Source organism: Gobius niger (genome assembly GCF_951799975.1).
Source record: "Gobius niger genome assembly, chromosome: 13".
Lineage (NCBI taxonomy): Eukaryota > Metazoa > Chordata > Actinopteri > Gobiiformes > Gobiidae > Gobius > Gobius niger.
In genome coordinates, this window is record NC_136864.1 from 6,308,583 (window position 1) to 6,334,918 (window position 26,336).

Genomic DNA, 26,336 nt, shown 5'->3' on the forward strand with positions numbered 1-26,336 from the left:
GAGCTTTCTGCCTTTTAGCTTATTCAAAGACTAAATAAGATCCAAAATCCCCTCATAAACTAAACTAAACTAAAATATCAGCGAAACAGAACCACCAATTATTTCGATTTTGTCGCTGATAAAATGTCAATTTTTATGCATAAAAGGCTTTAAAGCTACTCTAAGCTACCCCATTATGCCGGACCAGCATCGGTACATTCCCACATTGCATTGCTAGATGTGGGGAGAGACAGGTGAGGGGAGGGGGTGGTGGTGGAGCAGAGCAGGTTTCACTACTCCACCTACTGACGAAATGACAGCTTTAAAAATAAATAAATAAATGAATACCTCAAGGAACAGCGTGAATGACGGCTCACAGACAAACAGTTTTCACCAGCAGCGATAATGACACTATACGAAGTGCTAATTAAACACCTGAGTTGCTAAACACTTGCACCTCTTTACTCCTACTCTGCGCTGCGAGGTCGGGGCCCATCGAGAGAAAGCTTCACCGCGAGAGATGAAGTTAGTCAGAACAAAATCATCCATCTCGCTGTTCAGAGTTCAACCATTCCCGACAACACACTCAAACTGACAGACCAAAAAAAGTGCAATTAACTCTAGTTGAAATAGCTAGTTACTGAACCCCATTAAAACTTCTAAACTGCTCTTTGTGTCCAAAGTGGAAGTGTTGAGTGAATGAAGAATTACAGAAATCAGTTTAAACAGTCCTACAAACCCGAATATGAGGGCTGGGTAATATTGACATTAATTAACATTAATATTTCAATATTCTTGGGGACTTTCTCGATAACCAAACCATCAGAAATATATATCAGACCTGTTCACCACAACTGCCTCTAAAATCCTGCACTGTCGCTCAAAAAGGTCAATATAGAAGCTGCAGTTACTTGTATGACCTGAGGTGGCAGTGTGAGTATAAAATGGCAAACTTGCATCTAGCCACGTTAATTTACATTGCTTTGTCGCTCAAAAAGATAGGACAGGCTACAAGAGGGCAGCCATGTTTTCCCCACGATTTTTCCCCCAATTTATTCCCCTTTCCCCCCTGATTTTCTACCAATTTCCCCTCATTTATTCAAAATTTTCCCCATTTTTTTCTTCCTATTTTGCCCTTTTTTCTTCTCATTTCCCTCCAATTTATTTCCCTATTTCACCCCATTTTAAAAGCCTTTTTATTCCCCATTTTTCCCTCATTTTCCCCAGCTTCATTGGAAATAAACTCGATACTGTAGATTTGCATGTCTTCCGAACAGAAATGTCGTTATAATCTTGTAGGCGCTGTATTGTTTTGACATATACTGTTAAGAACACCATGTAGTTTATCAGCAGAAAAATGTGGAATGCATTTCGATTAGCTGAGCCCTACTGAGTCTGAACGTTTCCTTGTTTGTGCCCGCAGAGGAAGTCTCTGATTGTCACCACTCTGATCGTGGCCGTGTCCCTGTTCGTGGTGGTGGTGAATCTGTCGGAGAAGCCGTACTTCCTGCTGCAGCCCGTGTTCGGACAGAGCCTGAGCGGACACTTGTTCAAGCCGCCGTACCGGGCCTACAAGCCCCACCCCGGGTACCTGAGCATCCCCAAGCAAGAGGTCAGTGTCCGCACACACACACACACACACACGAGGGGAATACTCAAGAGAGAGGACGTGTCAGGCAGAATCCTGGTTTATGGGCACCTCAGCTTTGATATGTTCCGCTTTCATTGTTTGAAATGAAAAAAAAAATCAGGTATAGGGCCTTTAAGCCATGTTATAACAATGTTCCCTTGTCAAAATCAAAATTTCCTCTTCTACCGCTTTAGCAACAGGGATCTTTGTTTCCAGGGTTATACTGAGACCATATCAGACTGTTATACAAACCATTTATAACTGAACTTATTCCATTGAACCCTTTTAAGTCCAGATTGAGAGCACTTGAGTCGACCTCTTTAAATTCTAAATGTCTTTTATAATGACCATGTTTTTTGTATGTAAGTCTGTAACTGCATCATTCACTCCATACTCGGTGGTGGTAAGCTACTGTTGTAACCACAGCTGCCCTGGGGCAGACTGACGGAAACGAGGCAACCAGTCTGCAGTCTCACTCAAAAAGGTGCTAATTCGGGTCCAAAGTGCCGTCATGCACGAGCTTAAAGGAATAGTTCACCAGTTTTCCATACTGAGATATGTTCTTACCTGAGCTTAGACGAGTTGATGCGTACTTGTCTGGTCTTTGTGCGTGCGCTCAGTCGCGCAAAACGACGCAAGATGTTGTTAGCATTTGGCCTCTCCGAATGTATTCCTATAGCTCCAAACGGGGTGAAGTTGGAAGCTACCACGCTCTTCCACGGGCACAGACAAAGACCAGACAGGTACGTATCAACTCGTCTCACCTTAAGTAAGAACATATCTCGGTACGGAAGAACTGTGTGCCGTCAGTCATGCAAAAAGATCAAAGATGTTTTTAGCGTCGGCCTCTCCCAGTATATTCCTATAGCTCCAAACGGGGTGAAGTTGGAAGCTACCACGCTCTTCCACGGGCACAAAGACCAGACAGGTACGTATCAACTCGTCTCACCTTAGGTAAGAACATATCTCGGTACGGAAGAACTGTGTGCCGTCAGTCATGCAAAAAGATCAAAGATGTTTTTAGCGTCGGCCTCTCCCAGTATATTCCTATAGCTCCAAACGGGGTGAAGTTGGAAGCTACCACGCTCTTCCACGGGCACAAAGACCAGACAGGTACGTATCAACTCGTCTAAGCTCAGGTAAGAACATATCTCAGCATGGAAAAACAGTGAACTATTCCTTTAATATAGAAGGGGCAGTTACACGTAAGACCTGAGGGGGCAGTAGCGAGTATAAAAATGACAACTTGCATATAGCCTTTAAAGTACCGGTGTCCAGCCCTAGTTTTGCCGATGAGATGGCAGTATTGAGCATAAAATGGCTAACTTGCATCTAGCCCCTTTAAACATGGCAATGGTTGTCTAGAAATAAGTTTGTTTTTAAAAATGATTAGATTTGCCCTTGATTTGAAAAACAAATCTAGCCCAAGTCTTCTTGTACTAAAAGTAAATAATTAATTTCAATTTTCAAATCAATTTATTTCAAGTGCAAAAAAAACATATTCCACGGGCAGATTATCATAATGTGGCCTGTTTTCTAATTTTCAGACTGATTTAAATGAAATGTGGCCATCTAAAATGCACCAGATTGCACCAAATTACATCTGTTCAATTCTAAATTTCCTGGGGGAGAACCCTCACGCCCCCCTCCCTATTTCTAAAACTGTTAAAGCATGGCTAAAAGCTCCGAAAAGTCGATTCTGCGTGACACGTCTCCTTTTAAGTTATGTGTGTTTGATGTCTGCGTTCGATGTAAAGATATGTTTGAACTCGCTTGACCACAACATGAGCGTGTTTATAGCCTTTATAACACCAACAACTTCATAGCACCGTGAAATCCTTGTTTATTCCACCGCTCCTCGTGCAACTTCTGCCCACGCGGTTAAAAAACACTGCTGCATAAAAGTACACATCTTCCATTTCACTTTGCTCTTTCATATCGTGTCCTTTTCAGCGGCGTCCTTGATCACACGCAACAACAGCTCATTTTACCAAACTACCTTTTACATTTGACTCATAAGAGGCAGTCGTAAGCGAGCGCACTTAAAGCTAACCTTTTCTTTTACGCCCCATTCAGCCTCCGAGTGTCTTTGCGGTTAACCCATCACAAATGCTGCTCTCCCCTCGCTTCTACTTACTTTCATTAGCCGAGCTGGAGATCAAAAAGGCGCGTTGTTGTCGTGCGTCTCGTATGGACCGTATTGCTTTGTGATTTGAATCACGACCTCGTTTCGCTGCCTTCAAAAACAGCCCGGCACACAATATTCCCAGCTCAGTTTAGGGAAATTGAAATATCAAAGCCGGTTAATTCCCTGTGTTCAAGGGAGGCGTGTGTTTGCCTGGTTTGGGGTTTGCAGCTGGCAGTGAAGAACTAAAGCTGATTGCATTGATTCATATGAGATAATCACGACGCTAACCCCGAGATGTAAAGTCAGATGATAAAAGAAAAGCCGTTTTCCTTTTGATTTCCTTAATATACAAAATCATTCAGACTTTTTTATTTATTTATGGTGGGATATTTACTTCGACTTCTTAATGAGGGGTATTATACTTTATCATTGCCTAAAACAGTTTCACTTCCTGATCCTCTGAGTAAGCTAAAAATAAGCCCCACCCACTACCCCCTCCTCTTGCTCTCCTTCGCTGCGCAGCTGTTTCAATAAAAGATTACTCAAAGTACTAGTGGCACAAAACACAACTCGGCACGGCTTGTGGAGTTTCCATGTTCTCCCGGTGTTTACTCGGGTTTCCCCCACCACTAAAGATATGCACAATAGGCCAGAATGAATGTAGTGTGTGAGTGAGTGGTTGGTGGTGGTCGGAGGGGCCAACGGCGCAGTTTGGCCGCCTCGCTTTCGTCAGTCTACCCTAAGGGGCAGCTTTGGCTACAATCATAGCTTGCCACCATGGTGTACATCAGGGGTGTCGAACTAGTTTGGGTCGCGGGCCGCATATATTATCAGCCTGTGTCACACATTTCTCAAAGAGCTACAGTCATTTTTCACTCCACACTCGATGGCGGTAAGTTACTATTGTAGCCACAGCTGCCCTGGGGTAGACTGACCATTTACCACATGGCTATAATGTGTTGTTCATATCCTGAGCTCTTATTGTGTCAGTGCCCTCTGCTGGACATGTGTGGAATTCTTTCCTTACTTTTTTTTTTTAAATACTCAGAAATTCATGCTCTACAAGTGTTTGACACATGTGGCGTGCATGATTAATGACTACAGATGGGGACAACGGATGAAAATTCGCCTATGTGGCTAACTCCGGCACATTTACATGTTGAAAAAACACATGTTGATTAATGTGCACTGTCCCAATTCAAACAAAGATTACAAAAAATAAAATAAACAGTGTGGCGCTTTGAGCAAAACAAGTGTAAGCGATTGTTATTATTATTGTTATAACTCCAGGTATGTTTTTCTGAGAGTAAAAGAACTGGTAAAAATGGTAAAAATCTCTAAAAGTCGATTTTGTATAATATTATTAATTACTATTTAGGTAAACTCTGTGTAAACTTCTATGTTGCCCGCCACACACTTACCCCACATGGTTTTGTTATTGGTGTGCCCTTACTACGCTTTGCCTGTCTTCCCTCCTATTGATCATTAATATGTGATTTGTTCTGTTGTATGAATCACTGAGCAAATGTGGTTTCATACTTTTTATTGATTAAGTTTGAAATATAAACAAAGTGGATGGAATATACAGTATAATGTATTGATATGGATAAATGAACAGAAAATGCAGAATACACTCACGAAAAAATACTGAACCGTGCTCTCCAGATAGTTGAACCGAAACGAAATGTAATTTTTGTTTTCTGTATAGTTAAGATATCACCTGGAATCTTCCTCAGTGTGGCTCAAACCCTCGTGAATCTAAAAAGCCACATCCAGTCTGATGTAGCGTGGAGACTGTCTGATCATCATCGCGCTCCTGCTCCTGACTCCTCTGCTCCGACAAGGCCCAAAGCAATCACAATCTACTCCCATCTCCTCCTCCCCCGCCTCTCGAGAACAACGGGCCGTCCACGCAGAGGCGCTCGCAAATCAGACAGGACAAGACGGGCAGGAATTAGACCCATCCCAGCCTCCAGATCCCCACGTGGACGAGAGATTCATGGAAAATTAAAAGAGCTGGAGGTTCGGCTGCAGCACGAGAGATCAGACGGCGATGTCCATGAAGCTCTTCCTTTGTCTTGTATCTCGTGTTGTTTTTGCCCCGCGTTTTAATAACTGTTTGATCTCCCACTGAGCCGCTCTATTTCTGAAACTCAGCACCACTTTGTCGCTGGTTGAAGCTGGATTTGAAGCTGGATTTGAAGCTTCCAGAGTGATAACACACACCTGCAGCTGTATTTTACTGAGTGTGTGCTGCTTTCACCCAGCTTCAGCAGTTATGGGACCCCACGACTCAAGACAAATATCAAACAGGTCATTTCAGCCGTAAGTTTATCATCTGGGTCCGGGTCATACTGGAAATCGCACCCCTGATCCACACCAGGGCTCGTAGGAATAAGATGGATACAATCGAATGCGGTGTTGCTTCAAGATTACACATCCTTCCAATGCAACACTTCCTCGTAGCTCAATCCGCCCCGTCCCGCATCTCATCCGTCTCCCTCGCAGCGACCCCCCTCCCTCCCCGATCCACTGGGCTGCAACCCCTCCGGCTCCCACATGTAAAATGCATGGCCCTGTCGACAACATGGGAACTTATTTTGCTGATGCGATTGAGCCTGTCTGCCGGCGTGATGGATGGTTCAATGGAGACGGAGCGCATTTGTCTTGCGGCCTTTTTAAATTCAAGCCTCTGGTCGGAGACGGGAGCTGGATATGTGCACGTTACTGAGAGGTGCCAGCAGGAAAAATGTCTGTTCATATAGAGGGAGGGTGAAAAGAAAAGAACATGGGCTGTCATGGGATGGGAAATGGTGGATTTACTTGGTGTTAATGTAACAAGGAAATGTTACATATTGAATTTCATCAAAATGTATCCGATTATTAAAATCATAATCAGCTTAAACCCCCTTTTTTATTTGGAGTGTATTTTGCCTGGCAGAGGTGGTTTCCATGGCTACGCCCTTTGCTCCTCCCCTTCGACTGCTGTGTGATGTGACAACGGGGCAGAAGAGTGAATCAGACCAACTGTAATCACCTGTCCTGGTTATGTGTGATTCCAGAGATTCATATAAAGCCACAAAACCTGTTCGAGTGGTCTCATCATTGCAGCCTGGGTCAAACTTCGAGGGGTTACATTAATGCAATAGTTAGTCTTTTATGTCAGGGATTTTCAAACATAGTGTTATGCTTGATCAGCTTCATGGGAGTAATTTAGCAGGTGTTTGTGACAGATGCACTTCCTGTCATTGTCCGACGTGTCCAAGTGTGTTGGTCTAGGACACAACTGTGCCGCGGTTTAGCACGACACTAAATCACTCCAAATCTCAAGTCGTGCTATAGATACAGACGGCATCTCTGGAATCGCCCATATATGGTCATTTTTGAAAACAGTTAAGGGTAAAACAATTTGGAGAAAAATCTAAACTTTTTATTAAAAAAACTACTTCAACAACCGCTGAATAATGAATATAGTTTTCTGCTAAATAATAATACAAAGACTTGGAGAGGAGCAAAGTGATTTAAATGCCCATGAATACATGAAAAAAATGAGAACGCTAACATGATGCTACATGTTAGCATCCTGCCAATGCTAACGCTAGCTAGCGCTTGCTATGACAGCCATTTTTTTCACTTCTGCTGAACAATCTGCTATGAGAAAATATCCATATGGACCCGATTTACACTGGACTTTATTTGTATGTGATAAATAGAGTAAAAAAATGGTGTTTCCCAAAAGATTCTATTTTCCCCCTCGGCTAGGCCACGCCCCCTTCTATGACGAGATGCCGTTTGTATCTATACCTGAAATATCCTGTTTTCAAGCTGTGAAAGTAGGAGGTACGAAAGAAAAAAAGAAAGAAGGAAAGAAAGAAAGAAAGAAAGAAAGAAAGATCTTTATTGTCTGTCTCAATAGGGAAATTAATCTTTGACACGGCTTAAAAGGCATCCAATCATTTAAAAAAAGCAAACAAACATACCAATTTACCCACAATACGATTACATACAAATATAGGCTACTGTGCAATAATAATTCGATTTTTTTTGCAGATGGGATGAATAATTTGTTGTGATTTGGTTTGTGTACAGAGAAAAGACAATGGGCGATAAAACACAGCCTTGTGGATGTCCAGTGTTTAAAACTTGTGTGGATGATTTAAAACCATTCAAAAGCACCTGTTGAGGTCTGTTCGTTAAAAAGTTATGAATCCACAAAAGCAGTGAGGGGTGGAGCTGAAGATCTGAAAGCCAGTGCAGCAGGGTTTCCGTGTGAACAGTCTTAAAAGCTGATGAGATGTCCATGAGAAGTAAGTCGTAAGAGTAAATTTACTATGCTGCTGCCCAAGCGCTCTCACAATGCCTCCTGCACATCTTCTGGGTTAAACAGATGTGAGTTTCAGTCTCTGAGACAGTGTTGAGAAGTCACACAGTCAAAGAATCTTTTTTCTTAGAAAGCAGCGAGCCTTTGGACATGAAACACAATGAAGTAAAACCTACTTGAGTTAAAAAAATAAAGTATTACATATGAAAAATATGGCATCCTGCCATCTGGGAATATGCCATATTCCCAGATGGCATCTGGGAATATGGCATCCTGATGCACGGCCATATTCCCAGATGACAATGCCAGGATCATTCGGGTTCACATCATGAAAGAGTGATGCTGGGAGTATGAGATGTCATTGTCACACATGGACTGGCCAGATTTTAACCCCTTTGAGAATCTTTGGGATGTGCTGGAGGAGGTCACACTCTCCCATCATCAATACTCAACACTTTTAACATTGCAGAAGCTTTTTGAAACAGGTGTGATCCAAACTAAAGACAGTCCAACAAAGGCCTTATTGTACTTGGTCAGGCAGTGCACAATACCGGCAAAGAGTGAGTGAAACAGCATTCCTCACAAAGTTCTCTTCCTTCAGATGAAACTAATCAAAAACATTGCGTCAGGCTGTTTCCAGATTGCTTTCGAATTTCAATGGTTCCGTCCTTGGCCCTCGCCCTTCGCTAATCCTCCGTGTCATGTGTGGATGTGGTCTGACAGCTCGTAAACACCGGCAGATGCAATAACAGATAACCTTCAGCGAGGAAGAGCAAGTTAAACTCAGGGAGAGAAAAAAAAAAACAGCGGTCGGAAAAAGTATTGTGTTGTATTGTTTGAAATACTTCTCATAATGCTCCTCTGAGAATACTTCAGACTCAGACAGCCACATCGAATCAATACACTTAATAACTTTAAGCACTTAGCGAAGGAATCTCAACTTTGGTCTTGGTTCGTTTATAGAATTAACATGACTTATTAATGACTCACATTCTGTGCATTTCAATGAGCGTCAAGGTTAAGTTCACACACTCTAATTCGGAGATAGATGGGTCCCGGTAGACGGTAAGCTGCGTTTTATAATAGCCTTGTTTTTTTGTTTTTTTTAAGTCTGTGAAGCGTTGCAACAGCAGCCGTGGCCAAGTCGATTTGCGTCGGAGCCAAAATGTGGAGGATTATAAAAACGGCAGTGATTACGGCGCGGTGCGTTGAAATGTCAGCGTCAGGAAGACAAACATGAATCATAGTTAAGTGCAGCAAAACGGAGGCAGATGTTTAAGTTCATTTCAGTCAATGGGAAGATTCTGTGTGTGTTTCGTTTGAGAGAAGACAGGAAGAGGATTTGCTAAACTAATGGAAGAATCTCATGCCTTTCAGAACATGTTTGTAAAGTTAAGTTATACTTTATTTATCGCTGGGTGACCTGTAGGAGCAGTGAGCTGCCAGTATGAGCGGGGACCCATCTCCATGATATGGAGCCAGGCTGGTGGTCAGGAACACCTGGCTGGAGGATTCACCTATTGCACACATGTTTTTACCACTAAACTTCGCAGACACGGGGAGAACATGCAAACTCCACACAGAAAGGCCAGGTGGGAATCGAACCCGGGACCTTTGAGGCATTAGCGCTAACCGCTGCGTTAATTTTCAAGTTTTATAGGCTACATGATGAATACTAAGTTGTCATTTTCACTTAATGTCTTAACTCCCACCTTAACCAAGCGCATTTTCTCCAGTTCAGCTTTACCCAAATCCGAACACTTACAGCCTATAGGCTAGAGTAATGTCTCATTTGAAAGACCTACAAAACTGGTCTAACCTAATTTTTGTCACTTTTACATCATATTTTTGTCACTTTTTCATCATATTTTTGTCACTTTTCGTCATATTATATATTTTTTTCATCATATTTTTGTCACTTTTTCATCATATTTTTTCGTAATTTTTTCATCATATTTTTGTCACTATTTCATCATATTTATGTCACTATTTCATCATATTTTTGTCACTTTTTCGTCATATTTTTTCGTAATTTTTTCATCATATTTTTGTCACTATTTCATCATATTTATGTCACTATTTCATCATATTTATGTCACTATTTCATCATATTTATGTCACTATTTCATCATATTTATGTCACTATTTCATCATATTTTTGTCTCTTTTTCATCATTTGTTTTCACTTTTTCATCATATTTTTGTCACTTTTTCGTCATATTTTTTTGTCATTTTTTCATCATATTTCTGTCACTATTTCATCATATTTTTAGTCATTTTTTCGTCATATTTTTTTGTCACTACTTCATCATATTTTTGTCTCTTTTTAATCATTTTTTGTCACTTTTTCATCATTTTTTTGTCATTTTTTCATCATATTTATGTCACTTTTCATCATATTTTGGTCACTTTTTCATCCTTTTTTTTTTTCTTTTTCATCATATTTTTGTCACTTTTTCATCATATATTTGTCACTTTTTCATCATATTTATGTCACTTTTTCATCATATTTTTGTCACTTTTTCATCATATTTATGTCACTTTTTCATCATATTTTTGTCAGTTTTTCATCATTTTTTTGGTCACTTTTTCATCATATTTATGTCACTTTTTCGTCATATTTTTTGTCATTTTTTCATCATATTTTTGTCACTTTTTCATCATATTTTTGTCACTTTTTCATCATATTTATGTCACTTTTTCATCATATTTTTGTCAGTTTTTCATCATTTTTTTGGTCACTTTTTCATCATATTTATGTCACTTTTTCGTCATATTTTTTGTCATTTTTTCATCATATTTTTGTCACTTTTTCATCATATTTTTGTCAGTTTTTCGTCATATTTTTTGTCATTTTTTCATCATATTTTTCGTCATTTTTTCATCATATTTTTGTCACTTTTTCATCATATTTTTGTCACTTTTTCATCATATTTTTGTCGCTTTTTCATCATATTTTTGTCACTTTTTCGTCATATTTTTTGTAATTTTTTCATCATATTTTTTGTAATTTTTTCATCATATTTTTGTCACTTTTTCATCATATATTTGTCACTTTTTCATCATATTTTTGTCACTTTTTCATCATATATTTGTCACTTTTTCATCATATTTTTGTCACTTTTTCATCATATTTTTGTCACTTTTTCATCATATTTTTGTCACTTTTTCGTCATATTTTTTGTCATTTTTTCATCATATTTATGTCACTTTTTCATCATATTTTTGTCACTTTTTCAGCATATTTTTGTCACTTTTTCAGCATATTTTTGTCACTTTTTCAGCATATTTTTGTCACTTTTTCAGCATATTTACACTTTTTCCTAGAAGCATTTGGGTAAAGCTGAACTGGAGTAAAGGTTCAGGTGGGGGTTAAGATTTTAAAGGGAAGGGCGGGTTATGCAAAATTGACTTTTTAGAGCTTTTTTTTTTTACCATGTTAGGACGTTGTTCTCTCATGAAAAACAGACCTGGAGCTGTGTTTGGAGCCAAAAGTAGGAGTGTCAAGGAACATTGCCATAAAACATCACATTTATTCGTTATGACAAATGCTTGGACAAAGTAGTATAGACTATTTTAGAATTGTACAAAACATTTCAGTCCATCCTCTTCATTCAACCGACCCATCAAAGTCACTGGGTTAAACATGACGGGGGCAGTGTGAGGGCATGAGTGGTGGGAGGTAGAGGGGGAGGGGGGGGGGGGGAGTCAGATGGGACAGTGATAGACGAGCGGCTGAAGGCTCAAGGCAGCCATGATGTGTGTCAACTACAGGGAATGGACAGCTCCCAGTGCACAAGAGAAAGAGAAATAACTAAAAATATACCATACAGAGGGTCATATCTTTTGAAACACTACAGCTTAAACTTGTAGTGTAACGCCTCATTTGAAAGCTAAGACGAACAAAAGTGATTGTAACCTTTTTGTGGCTTTTTCATTGCTTTTTTTGTGGCTTTTTGGCTCTTTTTGTTGTTTCTTTGTCATGTTTTTGATAGCTTTTTTTCCATCACTTTTCCTTTGCGTTTTTGTTGCTTTTCTGGCACACTTTTGTTCCGTTTTCATCCTCATTTTCGTTGCTATTTTGATGCTTTTCTTTGCTTTAACCGAGCTCTTAACCCCCGCCTTAAAGGAACAGGCCACCGTTTTTCCATTCTGAGATATGTTCTTACCTGAGCTTAGACGAGTTGATGCGTACCTGTCTGGTCTTTGTGCCCGTGAAAGTGCTTGGTCGCTTCTAACTTCACCATGTTTGGAACAATAGGAATATACTGGGAGAGGCCAAATGCTAACAACATCTTTGGTCTTTTTGCGTGACTGAGGGCACGCACAAAGACCAGACAGGTACGCATCAACTCATCTAAGCTCAGGTAAGAACATATCTAAGAGCTTCCAGCCTATTGGCCAGTGTTGCGCCTCATTTGAAAGCTAAGACCTACAAAACTCATCTAAACAGATCACTTCACTCCTAAATTTTTGTTATTGCGTTTTGTCCACATTTTTATTGCTTTTCGTCACTTTTCTTTTACTCCTTTGTTGCTGTTAATTATGGCCTTTGTAATTAATGAATCTAAATGACTCGCATTTATTTCAGGTATATTTTAGAGGCTTCTTTGTGTTTTCCTCCATTTTAACTTTTTAAGCGGAGATGTGAGGCCTGTGTGATCATTTCAAACACTTCAAAGACACAGATTTATTTGGGAGAATAATCTTTTTAAATAAGTATACGTGGCTTAACTGTGTGAATAAACAAGTTTGACAGTACAATTGTTTTTGGCTTTATGCAGCGTTCGTCCCTAAGCAACATCTGCAGGAAAAATATACATATACTTTACAATATCAATCAGCTTTATTCCTCCACTTACTGTGAACACCGCTCTGTTATGCAGGAGGTTTTCTCTCTGTCTCTACTACTTTTGCATCCTTCATGTTTCCTGCATGAATGTGTGATTAATGGGACACAGTACTTGACTTAACACGTACAAACATCCTTCCAACTAACTAAACAAAAGCCATGATATCATTATTGTAAGTGCGTTCTTCTAATTAAAGTGAAATACTTTCCAGATGACTGTTCTCTCTGAGTGCAGCCGCTCGTGTGCAGCGAATCCCAGCAGTGTTTGCTGAACTCTTTTGTTGAGTTTGGTGCCGGTGTTTGTCGATCATATGCAGCCTGTGCAGCGCAGACCTTCCCATTCTCTGCATAAATATTGAACCAAACTCTAAAGAAATTTGTATTCAAACCAGACCCTTTCTGCGCCATATGGCCGACCAGACCGACAAGCTCCGATGGGACACTGATAATCGAAATGAAGAATAACTAGACTGGGATCTCTGACAGGTTTTGCAATGGCAATTTGATATAAATACAGGGTTTCTGCATTAAAAGTCATTAAATAAAAGCCTTTAATGGATTCATGACTACTACTAGTATGTGAAGAACTATTCATCAGGATTTAAATGTATTAACTTAACTACTTAACTGCAGTAGTTAACTGAATTGTTCATGAGGAATTAAGTGTTTAATCATTTATTAAGGCTAAACAAGCGGCCCTCAGTCTGCTGTTCACCTCCAGCTCAAAGCCACCAACCACTCCTTTGAGGACAGGGAGGTTCAAAATACATCTAAAGAAAAGCATTGGTTTGAAAGAGGAGTCAAAGAAGCAAACTCAGCCCAGGACAGATCAATAGGCCGGCTGAGATTTGGGCCGTTCAGACTGAAATTCAGCTGTGTGTGAGTTAGATCGTTAGGACTTAGAACTACAAAGGCGTTTACCCACAGGTGAGAACAGCTTTTAATAGAGGGGAGGGACTAAACCAAGGTAAACTCCTCCCATTGGTCTATATCTAGTGCGTACACTAGAGCTTGTGCTAGGTAACTTGTTTACCTTAATGGGATGGGATCATCTCTCCTTGGTGTCTCTGGCCAAAAAAACACAATTGCAACTTCCCTGCCTATCGGTTCAGCCACCAATATACATAGAATCATGAAGAAGAAGCGCCACTTTATCTGTATTTACAGCCAAGTTTAAGTCTCCATTGTGTAATTGGATGTACAATATCCCTCTCTCCCTTTGCCTTTTCTGTCAGCGTAGTATTTACTCTCACGGACGATTAATGAGCAAAAAAACGTATTATGCTATGACACCTGCAGTGGCGCTTATGGCCTCTAGGGGCTGAGTTACTTAGTTCTGCTTTAAACTTTAGTGTTGCTGATGAAGCCTTTTGGATGAGAAGTGAAACGTTCGATACTTCACCTACAGAAGAAGACTCATGAACTGTCACTGAGAGCCGACACAGACGAGGTTAAATAAGGTGTTGTTATTTTAAAGTGTTACCAAAAAGTTTAGGTGTTGAGCATAAATTACATGAAATTACTCAAATAGGCAGTGTCGTCGATAAACATGAATAATCATTAAAAGATCGGACTATTTTTAACAATAATCACGGCTTTTGTGATAATTCCCTTTCAATCGTCGCACTTTCCTTTCGCTGTGTCTTCCTTTTCACATAATCCCTAACAAGAGTATTAACCCAAATGAGCCAAATCTCCCGTTTACAAAATCCGTATTGAAGATTCGCGACAAGTCCCGGCGCGCACTTTCATAAATGATCATAAGTAACATACACCGAGAGCCCACAGAAAGATGAATGCCCTGCTCCGCTCACTTAATCAGCGTTAGTTCTGGGCACGAGCGCCTGTGATCGAGTATGAAGAAAAAAGACTGCTTTTTAAAATAATTATCAAATGCATTTTAATTATCTTTGCTTCATGCGAGCGGCTGCCAAACGACCACTTTAGTACTTTTATATGGACCCTTCCCGTCTCTGAAATATATCTACGCTTTGGGATGCGGCGCTCATTTATTCATTATTAAGAGTCTGTAAATTAGAGACTCAAGCAGAAAGAGATATTTTTTACTCTGAATTTATCATTGCTTTGACCTGACTCGCCTGTAAGTGTAACTCGAGCCGTTGACTATTTTACTATTTCATTAAAGATTAAAAAACGTTATTTTTTTTATTGAGGTGACCCCACTTTTCAGGTTGGCTAAGTGCTTATGAAAGTACTTTTCATCCTCTTCCACTTCCTTGGGGAAATTTGGCTGGAAATGTCAAGGACCAAACCAATTAGAGGCAGAATAGTGAAAAATGTGATTAAATAACACAAAGCAAAAAAAAAGTGGATTGCGTTTTTAAAAACTCCTCGGCAACGGGAAACTGTAAACTGTAAACTTCTCTCTCCTGTTTTGTGTCTTTTTCTTGCAAATTGTGGTGTTTTTGTGCATTTTAAGGACTAGAGAGAATTTACAAATAAAAAGTGAAAGTAAAATTCTAATGTATGCATGCAGTTAGCAACCTGACTTTTCCATTACATGTTTAGAATTCAGCAAACTGTGAATGATTCTGATGTTTTTGGCTCTTTTTAACTCAAAAGCCTGTCAAAGCCTGGTTAAGATTCATGACTGACGCCTCATTTACACCAAATTGACCTTTCGCAAAACCATGCCCCAAACGGTAATTGTCCAATCAGACATCCTAGCAACTGTTAAAGGTCCTATATCATGCAAAATCGACTTTTTAGAGCTTTTAGCCATGTTGTTATGCTATTTCCTTATCAAAAACACCCCCAGAGTGTTTTTTGGCTTCATTCACGCAGTTCTCAGCAATCCTTCTGAATCCTGCTCTCTCCTGGTAAAAGACTGAGTTGCTCAGTTGTGTCGTCACAGCGGAACGGAAGTGCTCGGCGTCTGTAATGTAATGAATTACGGTCTGATTTTAATTTGTAAAACAGCTTTTTCATTATTTCTGTCTTAAGAGAGAAACAAAGAGAGAGAAAAAAAAAGAGGATGTGCCCGAGGTGCTTCCAGGTCAGCTGGGGCCAAAACAAACACTTCCCCTGAGCGTCTGAACAGATCAGTCATGTTTGCGCTGCAGCTGTGAAGATGGAGCTCGTTGCAACTTATTCTGGACACACCTGTTCTTTTTTCTTACCTAACGATGATGTCACGGAGAAAAAGAAGCGCGTTTGGCTACGAGGACTTTTTTCGACCTTCCTAAAGAAGAGGCCACTCGTCAGAAGTTGTTTTTCTCTCCGGGATTCAGCGACTATCAGCCAAAATAGTGTTTTTCTGTGACTGTCTCTGATGGATGTTTGGTGAACCTTCACCTGAATCAAAGTGGATTAACTTTTATAACGAGTCCCATCATGTAAAGAGCGATGGACCAGAGCGGTGAGTCAATCCAAACGCGTGTTAGCTTGTGTGTTAGCATATTAGCTTGTGTGTTAGCCATTTATGAAGCTGTGTTGCAGACGTCAACTCCTTATAACTGCATTATGAAGTAACTTCACTTGTTGCTGTTTATTTATAGTTGTATGAGCGGAGAGACGGGGCTGAGTTAACTGAATCGAAGCATTGTGTCTTCCGGGTTTAAAAAATACTTTCAGAAAACACTTATATTTATCACAAAAATGAGTACTGCACAGTGGTAGAGGTACAATACATCATCAAATGCCTATACTTAACTTTGGAATAGCATGATACAGATCCTTTAAGGTTGCTAGGATTTAAGGTTCTGTTTTTTAAGTTGGAGACGTTTCTTCAGTGGTGAAGGTGCAGTACTATTTAAGATTTGAAAGACGACTCTCTTGTTGGATAACACAATTAAACTATCATCATCTGACAGTGCTATCTCGGCTTTTTACCGAACGCTTTAGCGGCTTTATTTTCATCTCACTTCCCGGGAGCAAGATGAAATACAGTCATTAATATGAGAAATGATCATTGCCTCCAAATACATTTTTGTAGCGTCACGAGTCTGTGTTTTTCTAATGTGTCTAACAATGTTTTCTGCTTTTTGATGGATTAGAGACGCCTCTAATGGCCAGTAGATCTATTGAAGATGGAGAGACCTTTTCTAATAATCTCAACATGCCACACACTCTGGGAATCCAAATGTGTGCATTGGAATGATTTCTAAGGGAGGAAAATGATTTCACCTTATTTATATATGCCGTCCTTCAACTCAACATCAACTCTTTAGAGCAGTTGTCCTTTTGCCGACATGTTTTGATTTAGTTTTATATTCAAGATTTAATCAAATGTAGGGATGTAACGATTTATTGAAAATCTATTTAAAATCAATTGAAACTGCTGAAAATGTGAATCGATGTAAAAAAAGAAGAACTCTATGGACAGTATGAAATCAAGGACCGTAACGTCGCCTGGTATGGTGCAACCAGGGCCTCCTGGGGTCGGGGCTCAGAGAGGACAGGGTGTTCTTCTGGCGTTCGGGACATGGAACGTCACCTCGCTGGGGGGGAAACAGCCTGAGCCTGTGTGGGAGGTTGAGAGATACCGGCTAGATATATTGTCGGGTTCGGCCTCCACGCACAGCTTGGGTTCCGGATCCCAACTCCTGGAGAGAGGCTGGACTCTTCATTTTCTCTTAAGACGGCGGGCCAGGGTGGGTTTGCTCATCGCCCTCCAGCTCAGCCACCACGTATTGGAGTTCATGCCTTTGGGGCACCCTGCCTGTACCCACTGAGGGGTATGCAGACACAAAGTCGGCGGCCCCCTCTCGAGTGAATCACGGTTTTGCTGTTGTTGGTGCGATGGCGCGCTGTCAAAACAATGGGGCTCTGATGCTATGGGGCGCCGCTGTCAAGTGCCATGAGGAAAATGGCTAAGATGGTATGGGGCGCGGTCCCTTGCGTGCCGACTATATTTAAATATTTTTTTCTCTACGTCGTATTGGCACCCCGTCCTTTCGCCGCCCCTATGCAAGGCATATATTGCGTATGCCTTATTAGCGCCACTGGGGACCGGTCTCGCACCGTTGTCTCGGCCTATGGGCCCAACATCGGTGCCGAGTACCCGGCCTTCTTGGAGTTCTTCGAAGGGGTACTAGATGGTGCTCCGACTGGGGACTCCATTGTTCTACTGGGGGACTTCAACGCCCACGTGGGTAACAACAGTGAGACCTGGATGGGGGAGATTGGGAAGAACGGCCTCCCCGATCTTTGTCATTGTGTCATCTGATCTCCGGACACTGGTGAAGAGAGGGGAACTTAAAATCGGAAATCGAATCGGGGCTTGAGTGAATGGTTACATCCCTACATCCTGTCAAATGTGTCTTTTACGTTTTAGTCGAGCTTTAGTTGAACATCGCAGCTTTAAATTCATATTTTTCTATTCAAACATATTTAATCGTGTTGCTTCGCGGACCTTCTCCCACATTTGCAAAGTGCCAGATTTTTTCCTTGAACATCAAGATTGAATGTTATGGGGCTCTTTCATCCCATGTTAAAGCTAGCATCTTTTTAGGCCCTTCTTTTCACTGTTTTGTGTGTCGTCTACTTTTAGTAACCGAGGATTCGACCTAAACTAACACTATAACAAAATACATCAAGTTAACTCTGCTTCACACTGTAACGATGCCCCATGATCAAAACCTATTTAACAACCTTGCCTGCATCCTCTCTGCATAAAGTGAATGTAGCAGAGGAAATTGAAAGTCATATTTTTTATGCATTTCCTTTTTGAGAGCGCAGAACGCTACAAGGCCTTTCCCATTGATTAGAGCCAGGCAGAGTCAAGGTCGGCACAACCTCATTCACAAACCGCTCCTATTCACGCTAAGCCAATCTCCCCAAAACTCTGCGCAGACTTTCATCAAATCAGCCCGCAGCCTTCGCGTTTGAAAAGAGAAATCGTCAAGGTAACGGCAGCATTCATTTCAGGGCAACTCAAATTCCGCTCTATCCTCTTTGTTTAGACGGAAAATGGTGTAAATCCAAGTAATACTGTTTAATTAAATACATTTCGAGGAAGTTCCAATGGTCAAGTTTGAGGTACATGGATGTTGCAGGAAGTGATTGGATCAGTGAATCATATTTCGATTCTGGATTAAATGCGTGTTGATGTTTACAGTCTGAATAATTTTGATGCTATGGGATTTTAGATTATCTTTTTTTTCCCTATAGTTTGTCAAAAAGTTACAAAGAACCATAATTTGTTTGTCAGAGAATAAGACAATAGTTATTTGCTCACATAAAAAGCACAAAAAGTCGTTTTCATAGGACAGACTTTGAGAAAAGGAACCAATAATAAATTCCAGGAAATTAAAAATGCAGAACTGAGCTGCAGATGTGAGGGCCAGATGTTGGTGACAAAGGGCTTGAATGAACTGGAGCAGACACAGTGGGACTCCAGGACAGACGACTGTTTTTATCTGACCTCAAAACATTTCCGAACAAAACCAAACACTTTGGGGACAAGAGAGTAGGTTCTAGTGGATTTGTATTTGTTTTCGTGATGAAGGTGGCGTTAATGCTGCGGATAACGTCTCTCGCGTTAGATCGGGGATGTTTGGTGCAAATATCAGCATTTACTGTATTTCGCCGTGACTTTGGAGAACTTTGCTCATTTATTCAGTTGGCCTTGAGTCGGTGCCGCCGCCGTGCTTTGAAAGCATCATCCTCTCTCCCCCGCGCCACTCGGAGAAGCTGCTCCTCGTTTGTTCCTATAGAAAATACCAAACTACCGAGTGCAATGTTTGCAAAAGGCTGTGATTTGTGTTAATGTCATTTATTATTCACTATGACGTCATCAATATGAAAGTTACAGCAACCATGTAGTAGTTTTCTGTGGATCTTTGAACTCCATGGACACCTGCTGCTGAAACATGTTTGCTTAATAGAGGTCGACCGATATGGGGCTGGTATGTGGGTAATATCATGCCGATTACAGGCTGATATCTCTGGAGCTGAAAGTGATAGCAAATTCCCATGATTTTGTTCACCTCGGATCATATCTGATATACTCCATGTTGCAGACTTTTAATTTCAGAACCATAAGAAGAAGAGACTTACAGTTTGTTGTTTTGGAATCTACTGATTTTCGCCTTTCAAACAAGTTCACTCGGAAGTACCTAAACATGAATGGGTATCAGCTTATTTTAAGCTGTGCATTAGTTATCTTTTTAGGATTAGAGTGAGGGTTGACTATGAATAAGCATGGTATTCATGGCCTATTAGCATGGTAGTTAACAACAATATAATGATCAGCCTATTAATATCTTTATTAACATATTATTAATGGCCTATTAATTACATATATTATATATTATTATTGACGCCTTATTAATACGTAACAAACACACCATAATCAGTCTCTTCTGATCTTCTGAAACGGTGCACTGCCTCCTGGGGTGTCCCTGTTTCAGAGCGTGGTGTCCTGCACTGGTCAGTTCCTCCTCTTTCCTCTTCCTCCTGCGCAGCTCCCTCCGCTCCACAACAGTCTTTCACCATCTCCTTGTTTGTCCCTTCAACATGTCAGTTTAGAAGCATCACACACAGGATTATAGATAAAAATACGGGTGGTGCAAATTGGCCAATCATAGTCGGCCTTAGAAAACCCCATGTCGGTCGACCTCTAGTCCTTAAAGGAAAGTGTGGAGTTTTTTAGCGATCTAACCGGTTCCTTTTCTCTTGCAGCCTCTGAAGCTCCACTGCGAGCTGTGCAGCGTCGTCTCCAGTTCGGGTCAAATGCTGGGCCAAGGCCTGGGCGCCGAGATCGACCGCTCGCCCTGCATCTGGCGGATGAACAACGCCCCGACCCGAGGCTTCGAGGCCGACGTGGGCCGCCGGACCACCCTGCGCGTGGTGTCCCACACCAGCGTGCCCCTCATTCTCCAGAAGCCCCAGTACTTCTTCGGACAGAGCAACGACACGGTGTACGTGGTGTGGGGCCCCCTCAGGAACATGCGGAAGGACGGGAAGGGCATCGTGTACAACATGCTGAAGCAGGCGGCGGAGAACTACCCCCACGCTCGCATCTACGTGACCACGGAGGAGCGAATGAACCACTGCGACACGGTGTTCAAGAAGGAGACGGGCAAAGACAGGTAGGATCACAGTCTCAGATTTTCTCACAATGTTCCCGTTGTGCCTAATCTGCTTTTGAAAATTTAATTTCCCCTCATTCCTATGTTTCAAGGAATGTTTGCAAGTCTTAAGAAACTAAATAGGAACAGATTTCTTCCCTTTGTGACATTAAAACTATAGTATATGGACATTAAAAGCATTTGTGTGAGCCTTATCTCATATTCTTGTCTCTTGAATTTCCATTCATCAGAAACATGCTGCTGTTGTGAAACTCTGATTACTTGAATTACTTTTGCTTGTTTTCCATAAATACTTTCTTGTATGTGTAATGTAAAAATGGCAAGGCAAAAATGTTCAAAAGTACTGTTTAAAAGCCGGTAAAATGCATCAAATAGTTTGACTTTTGCGCTCAGCTGGATTGTTGTTTGATTGTGGACCATTGGGCAGGTTGAGTCAGTCGTGTGGTAGTTTTGCCTAGAGCTGGGTACCGTTAAACAAACCTGCTTCGAAAAAAGAAGGTTTAGTTACTACTGGTGTCGAAAAGAAATATGAAATCTTTATATTCAAGTTTTGATGCTGTTGGTACTCAAAATTTAAGAGAAAAAAATTGAAAAAGGGGAAAAATTTAAGAAAAAAATTGAAAAAAGTTTGGAAAAAAAGGGGAAAAAACCTCTGTAGAATTTTTTGGGGGGAAAAGTGGATTTTTTGGGGGGGAAACAGACAAAAAAAATCAGAGAAAATATGGGGAAAAAATTAAAATATGGGGGAAAAACATGTAAAAAATTTTTTATATAAATGGGGGAAGAAAAAAAGAAAAACTTTGAAAGTGTTTTTTTTCCTGCCCTTTTCTCGTTAAAGGAAGTTTTCACCTCAAACAAATGATACAAAAACCCAAAAAATTAAAAGGAACATTATGAATCTGTTTTATGGTTCTATATGACAAATAATTTAGCTTAGGCTTTGAAAACCAAGTATCATTACAGGGACTATACAGAGTGTTCACCGCAACTGCTGCTAAAATCCTGCACTGTCACTCAAAAAGTTGTTACTTTGGGTCTGAAGTGCCGTCATGCACGAGCTTAATATAGAAGGTGCAGTTACACGTATGACCTGAGGTGGCAGTAGCGAGTATAAAAGGAACTGGTATCGAAAAGAATGAACGGTTTCCAGCCCTAGTTTTGCCGTGACTGGGAGATTTGAAAACGTAAGTTCTGCTGCTTAACCTGACAAACAGAAGTATTTCATTGATTTACTTCGTATTTCAGCGCTCTGTCGTCTTGCAGTGTTTTGAGACGTGACTGTTATTTGGCTAAAACGACCCACACTGGAGCCCATCTCGACCGGAGTCATTGACATTCCACTGAAATAGTTATTCGCATTGTAATATCTGTCTGTAATACGACCTTAATGAGTTTGCCTTTCGTCGGGCCGTTTGTTCTTCTGCTTTAAGGAAATACTGAAATGGCTAAATATCACCACTGCTATTAGCGACATGATGCTTATTCGCTGAAATGTGTCTGGTCTCCATAGAAACGCTTCCTAGAGATAATACTCTTTCTTAAACAGTGCGCCGTGTCGGTTTTTGGCAAGCTTTATTGACATCGCTTGGATATTTGCTTTGCCAAGATGTTTTGTTGTGTTGTTGTAGCGAGTCTCGTAACTCAGGTGGAAGACGTGTGGTTATTAGCATCATTCTCGCAGGTTTCTTGTTCCTTGACATGAAGAGAACACAAACTATGCTTAATAAGAGTCAAATGAATCAAATGCCTTGATGTTTTCCTCCAAGGATGTCTGAGCGCTTGTATTTTTAGTATAATGTTAGATCAAAAAGCATATTATCATCATTCCTGCCCTGACCTCCCCTCCTCTCCCTGAGCGCTCCCCGTCAGCAGCAGACAGCTCTGTGTATTTATTTGTTTTCGGCGCACACTTCCCCCGTACTCGGCGGCGGTTCTATTTCTCACCCTGACAGATCCGCGCCCTCAGTTCTTCGACGCTCGCGATTCTGCACGCTCTCGTAATATCGACCCGGTCCATTCAAAGTGCGGCGGCGCCGGAGTCACCGCTGCTGCTCACGCTGGAAAGAGCAAAGGCCGACGTACGAGATCATATCAGGTGTGTTGTTTAGGAGACAGAGAGAATCAGAAATGTCAGCAAAAAGGTTTTAGAACTCTTATATTATAGATCATAAACGTTGGGTATAAATACTTAATCAGAGAAGACTTCTGTTTTTATGTAGGGGCTTTAAGCTAAAGGCTAACTGCAGTTTTATGCTAAAAGGTTAGTGCTAGATAATCTGCTCAGGGGGGGAACGGTCTGCTGTGATTTTGGACGTGCAAAAATTTTGTGTTTTTTAAAGCAGTACTAACTTGTTTACCTTAATAAATCCTTTCCGTAGTCCCTCTGGGGGTAATACAAGTGTTAATGGGATGATTGAGGGGGTCTTTCATCTCCCCCTGGTGTCTCTGGCCAGAAAACCACAATTGCAATTTCTGCCTCTGGGTCGGAAGCCCCAATACACACTAATAGAATCACGAAGAAGAAGCTAACAGGCTAACGGGTAAAGCTAACTGCGGGCTAGCGCTACTTAAACAGTATTTACAGGCAAGTTTAAGTGAAAATAATATCTCCATTGTGTAATTGGTTGTACAATATCCCTCTCTCCCTTTGTCTTTTCTGTCAGCGTAGTATTTACTCTCACGGACAATTAAGTTTTGGGTAAGTTACTTTATAATTGTAATATATTCTATGTTAGTGATTACAGCTTTAAAAATGTTTTATTACTGTGTGGAAAATGTAGCTGAGTGACACTACTTTGAGTTACTTTTGAGTTACTTTTGGCCAAATATAAACTGAAAATAGTAATAATATCACTGAGCAAAAGTGCAGAGACTTCCTTTTCCTTCATTATCCCTCATTCTCTTGTGTGAGTTTGGCAGCTCATTTGTCTCCAGTTTGGCTTTACCCAAATCTGAAAGCTTCTTTAAAAGTGTTGAAAATGCAAGGAAAATGAGACGAAAACGAGGATGAAAATGCAACAAAAGAGGGACATAAACGTGTGGGGGAAAAAATGATGAAAAAGTGGGGAAAAAGAGACAAAAATGCAAAAAAAAAAAGTGATGATAAGCAGATTAAAGTGTGATAAACATGCAGGAAAAGTGACAAAAAAGCCACAAAAGAAAAACAGAAAAGTGATTCAAAAAGCCACAAAAATGCAGAAAAGGAGAAAGACAAAAGAGATCATGAAAAGCAATGAAAAAGTGTCAAAGAAAAGGGATACAAAAGGGTGATGAAAACGCAACAAAAACGCAAGAAAAAGTGACAAAAAAGCCACAAAAGAAAAACAGAAAAGTGATTTAAAAAGAAACAAAAATGCAAAAAAAAAAAAAAAAGTGACAAAAACCCCAGGAAAAAAGAGACAAAAAATAAATAAAGTAAATATAATTAAATACAATAAAAAAGTGTTTCAGAAAAGGAAAAAAAAAGCTGAAAATAATAAAGAATTGGAAAAGAAATGGAAAAAAATGTCAACAATGCGAGGAATAAACATGTTTCGATGAGTTTTGTTACTCTAACCTTTTAGATTTGGGTAAAGCTGAACTGGATGCACTTGTAAGTTGGGTTTCTTTAATTGTAATGACTTATATATGACCGTATTTTGTGTAATCTGTTTTGTTCCTTGTCATACATTATCCTCATTAGTAGATGAACACATACATGCTCAGGCTGTCTCATGTGAACACTGTGTGGCTGATCTCTCAGAAACACTGGGCAGCGCTGCAGCTCAGTCCCGCCGTGTGGAAAGTCTTAGTTAATGATGCGGCGATGTTTCTAAATGCCCCTGACGCCGCCGCCGCTCTGACAGCCGCTTTGGCTCGGAGCGTGACTCGCCCCAGCGCTAAACCGCTCAAAGGTTAAGAGACGCTTCCACAGTGGTGTTTTAGCGCGCATTAAGACCAACACTAACGGGAGGAAACAGATGCCGACGCTGGCCCGTAATTCTGATAAACAAGCGCCTCTGTCTGACATTTCCACTTGTAATGAGCTGTGTACAGTGAAGCTCCATGCGTGGGATCTGCCTTTAGTAAAGTAAACTCACGGATCATGTGACGACTGGCTTTCTGACCTTTTGTTCTGTCTCACAAAAAGTTAGATTTATTTGTTTTTCGCTTATATAAAGCTGCCGTCTGGGTGACATCTGTGTCATATCGAAACATATTTTCTGTTTTAATTGTCTGTGCATCCTTAAGCGCACTTGTTTCTTAGCGGTGCTTGTCCTTCATCGAGAGCATCTTTACATTTCAGAGTGAAGTGTTCTATAAGCCTCACCAGCTTGTCATTATTATTCTTTCATTCTGCTTACTGAAAGTCACCTGCTTTGTCACAAGACGTCTCCTTTTCCGAGTTTAACGGCTCCTGCTCTCACGACGGATTGGACTTTGTGATGATAAATCTACCTGGATGTTTTGAGGATTGTTTCATTTATTCAGAATTTGACTTTTTCATTGCTCACGGACTCGTGTAGTGGAGCTTCAGTCACAAACACAGCACTTGGTTTCTCACTAAACATTGGCTTTAATGAGTCAGGAAGGTCCAGCTGTTTGGATTGATCCCTCCTCATGCTCTGTGGTTGTGAGCTACTGTATTTCTGGACAGCATGGCAAGTCCAGAATCAGATTTGTTTATTTGCTGTCATGTGCAGCAGTGACAGGTAGTAACGGAATACTTCTATTTGAAATACATATCATTGTACTAATTTGAGGGTATTTAGCATACAGATACTTTCTTAAAGGCACTGTATGGAGTTTAAAAATGTTAAAATGATGTATTTTCCTCCCCCTACATCAGGGGTGTCCAAACTTTTTTCCTGTGGGGCCGCATACTGAAGCGTACACAGGGTGAAGGGCCATAGATCGGTAGTTAGTGCCGCAAAACCTTTGACTAGCAGAGGTTTAAATTGCGCCCCACACCTTTATTTATGCTCAAAACCTTCATGCCAGCTCTGTCTCACAGTAAAAGGTTAGTTGTTAGGTTAGAATTGTGTAGAATTATTACATTTCAAATAAAAAGGACTATCTCAGATGATGTGTCCCGATTCAGCAAGAAGGCAGAGGGCCACCAAAAATTGGTCTGAGGGCCACATTTGGCCCCTGGGCTGCACTTTGTTCACTCCTGCCCTACATGTTCCAGCCATGTCCTAAGGTGTAGAATGAGCTCAGACCTGTTCACCAGAACTGCCTCTAAAATCCTGCACTGTCACTCAAAAAGTTGTTACCTCGGGTCCAAATTGCCGTCATGCACGAGCTTAATATAGAAGCTGCAGTTACAAGTATGACCTGAGGTGGCAGTAGTGAGTATAAAATGGCCAACTTGCATCTAGCTCCTTTAAAAT

The 26,336-nt window shown here is 40.8% G+C and overlaps 1 protein-coding gene across 1 annotated transcript in view; it reads left to right on the plus strand.

The window, feature by feature from the left end:
* Window positions 1-26,336, plus strand: part of st6galnac3 (ST6 (alpha-N-acetyl-neuraminyl-2,3-beta-galactosyl-1,3)-N-acetylgalactosaminide alpha-2,6-sialyltransferase 3) — a 174,611-nt gene that overhangs the window by 55,083 nt on the left and 93,192 nt on the right. The window contains exons 2-3 of the mRNA XM_079569876.1: window positions 1,403-1,591; window positions 20,555-20,964. Coding sequence (XP_079426002.1) covers window positions 1,403-1,591; window positions 20,555-20,964 — 599 coding nt within the window. The remainder of the gene's footprint in view (window positions 1-1,402; window positions 1,592-20,554; window positions 20,965-26,336) is intronic.